We start from the raw sequence: 2855 nt of genomic DNA, 5'->3' as shown, positions 1-2855 counted from the left end.
AAGGAGGAGGAATGTGGAGTAGGGGCTTTACTGTGTAGTGATGTGTATAAGGGGCTCTGCCGTCTGGTGTAATATAATAACGGACACAACTGTGTGGTCAGGTGTAACGTGTATAACGGATGCTACCGTGCGGTGTATTGTTAATATCGGATACTACTGTGCGGTGTAATATGTGAAGTGTAGGGGGACGGTGAAAGATGCAGACAGGAGATAATGGTGTGGCTGAGAGACACAGGGAAAAGGTGTGGCTGACAGATGCAGGGAGGAGATGATGTGGCTGAGAGACGCAGAAGGCATGTGATATCCTACATAAATAGTGAATACCGACTGAAGACGCCATCTGCCCAGGAAAGACACCGCGATGGGCATTTTGCCTCTTTTTAACCTCGAATACTATGTTACGTTCCTTCAGAAGTTCCCCGTTGTGAGAAGCCATCATATAGGTAAGGTGCATATAGAATGAAAAGGAATGTCAACAGCCAGTGCTAGACATGCCCCTCCTACAGTGCATCCCCTAATAAAATGTGCTGTGCATGCCTATGCCTCAAATCATAGCTAATAGATATGAATTTTTAATGTCAGTAATTGAAGTACATTTGTAGTGAGATATCTTGTTTAATGTGTTTTCTTCCTTTGTGGTTGGAATAAATGTACAATTGAAACCATCTCAGCCATTTACTCCCTGGAGTGGAGACACGTGAATTTGTATAGATTTTACAGAGGAAGAGCCGGAACACCAGCGCGGAGGAGACCATTTGTTCTTCTTGTAGTGTCCTGCCCACTCCTACACACGAGCCGGTGTCTCTCCCACATGGTGCAGGGGTTTGGATCAGCAGTTTTATTAGTTGGCACTAGCTTTTTTTCACTTTGCTATACTGAAATCCTCCTGTCGGGCAGCAACAATCATTTCATAGTCACTTGATCGCATTTCTTCCACATTGTAGAGTTTGGTCGGAACTGCTACTGGACCTTTTTAACATGTATGGATGGGGTTGCGATAGTATCTGATACAATATTAACAGGCAGGTGTAGCACTGAGGGTGCCCATGTGGATGTGGCATGTGTCGACTGTAAACGTCAATATTAATTATGAAGATGTTGGAAAAATGTCGACACCTCATTCTTGGTGGCCCAGCAATGACTTAACTGCACCCAATGGCTTCCAGATCCTGGCAGTCACATGACTGACTTCCAGCAGAGTCATCTAACGCTCCAATGTTCTGGTAAGTATTCCTTCCCTAACCCTTCTCTCACTTGGCCTAACCCTATTGCTGACATTCTGAGAATGTCAACAATTCACACAAACATTTAAAAATGTCAACATGTTGCCTGTCGACAACAACAATGGCAATATCATAACTGACAAAATGCTTACATATACTACTTTGCTACCACAGAACAATTAACAATATACATTGAATACAATCCATATCGGTGAGGAATGTTAATGCTAAAAATGCACGTTGGAGGCTACATTTTATGGGTTTTTAATTTGCAGAACATAGTCTAATGCAGAGCTTACCAAAGTCTTCCATTACAGTCCAGGTTTTAAGTATATCCATGCTTGAGCCATGATGGTTATATCATATTCACTGAGGTACTAATTAATTCACCTGTGCTCAAGCATGGATATCCCTAACTGTAATGGCAGAGTTTGGAGAAGTCTGTTGCAATGGTTTTTATACTGTGCCAAATTATTTGGCCCGTAACAATTTAAGTATATAACCCAGTGGTAGGCATAACCGCACTCTGAGGCCAGGCAGTGGGTGAACATACAGGACCAAATTCCCCAGTCTGGAGATAGGGGAACGAGGCATAACATAGAGGTGATCTGAGAGTAGGGTAGAGTTATGAGGAGGGCTGAGAAAAGATACTTTTTAAAGGCTTGTTTGACTGGCAGAAGGTCTGATAGTGACAGAGTAAGCTACAGAACAGTAGGATCGGACATGGCAAATCTTGGGACATGTGACCAGTTTACTGGTGTGGGCCAAGGAGAGGATGGAGATGTATGAGAGAGTTTAATGACTGATGCCCTTGTATGAAAGGTTGATGCTGTATTCTGGGGTGGATAGAGAGGCCTTCAGGTGACCTGCCATGCCGGAGTAAGGTCACGCTGTAGGCAAGTATAACTATCACATGTAATGAACTACATCCAAAATGAAAAACTTTTAGCGTTTATATGGTCACATATTTCGGCAGAATTCCCTCAGGATTGAATAAGGCCATCGGTATTGAGAGTCATGTTCTATAGCTATAAAATTGCTGTCTAACCAATAATGCTGTTTCACTGTAAACATACAAAACACGCACATTTCATAGATCATTTATTTAAAAAAAAAAAGGATGAGCAAGTGTTCCAAATACAAAAGGTCTCATTTATAAGAGTTGGCTTTGTGTTTCGGCAGGAAGGTGAAATTTTGCGGAACGGGACCCAACAACATCTCACTGCAATGAGAGAGAAGTTATTCATAAAATGCACAATGACAAATGGGAAAAATACTTTCATGTACATATAGGAACTGATGGATTTGGTTTCCATACTGTTATTACAGCCAAGTAACCTCCATACATTATATGTCGCTAAGCCAAAACATTTGGTGCACCCAACTACTACTTGCAACTGTGACCAAACCACACTACAAGCTAATGTTAGACATTATTTGTTATGCAGCTAAATAGGAGCTATTTTCCTTTGTAGTCTTTTTGGAAATCCTTTTGCCGGCAGTATCCCCCGGGGGTTGCAGTTAGGGCTGAGGCACGTAACCAATCACAATAGATTAAGGCCTGTGATTGGTCCTCTTGCTCACGCACTATGTATGCCACCACTATAAATTTGTCATTTAGGGGTCAATTCA

The 2855-nt window shown here is 42.1% G+C and overlaps 1 protein-coding gene across 2 annotated transcripts in view; it reads right to left on the bottom strand.

Moving 5' to 3' along the window:
- Positions 1–2307: 2307 nt before the first annotated feature.
- Positions 2308–2855, bottom strand: part of DUS3L (dihydrouridine synthase 3 like) — a 67103-nt gene continuing 66555 nt past the window's right edge. For both annotated transcript variants that reach the window (XM_063921444.1, XM_063921445.1), the window contains exon 14: positions 2308–2445. In XM_063921444.1, the coding sequence (XP_063777514.1) occupies positions 2373–2445 (73 nt within the window). In that variant the 3' untranslated portion in view covers positions 2308–2372. The remainder of the gene's footprint in view (positions 2446–2855) is intronic.

The sequence above is a fragment of the Pseudophryne corroboree genome, chromosome 5 (assembly GCF_028390025.1).
Source record: "Pseudophryne corroboree isolate aPseCor3 chromosome 5, aPseCor3.hap2, whole genome shotgun sequence".
Classification (NCBI taxonomy): domain Eukaryota; kingdom Metazoa; phylum Chordata; class Amphibia; order Anura; family Myobatrachidae; genus Pseudophryne; species Pseudophryne corroboree.
The sequence above is the reverse complement of the archived record's forward strand: the minus strand, read 5'-3'. Positions and strand labels throughout refer to the sequence as shown.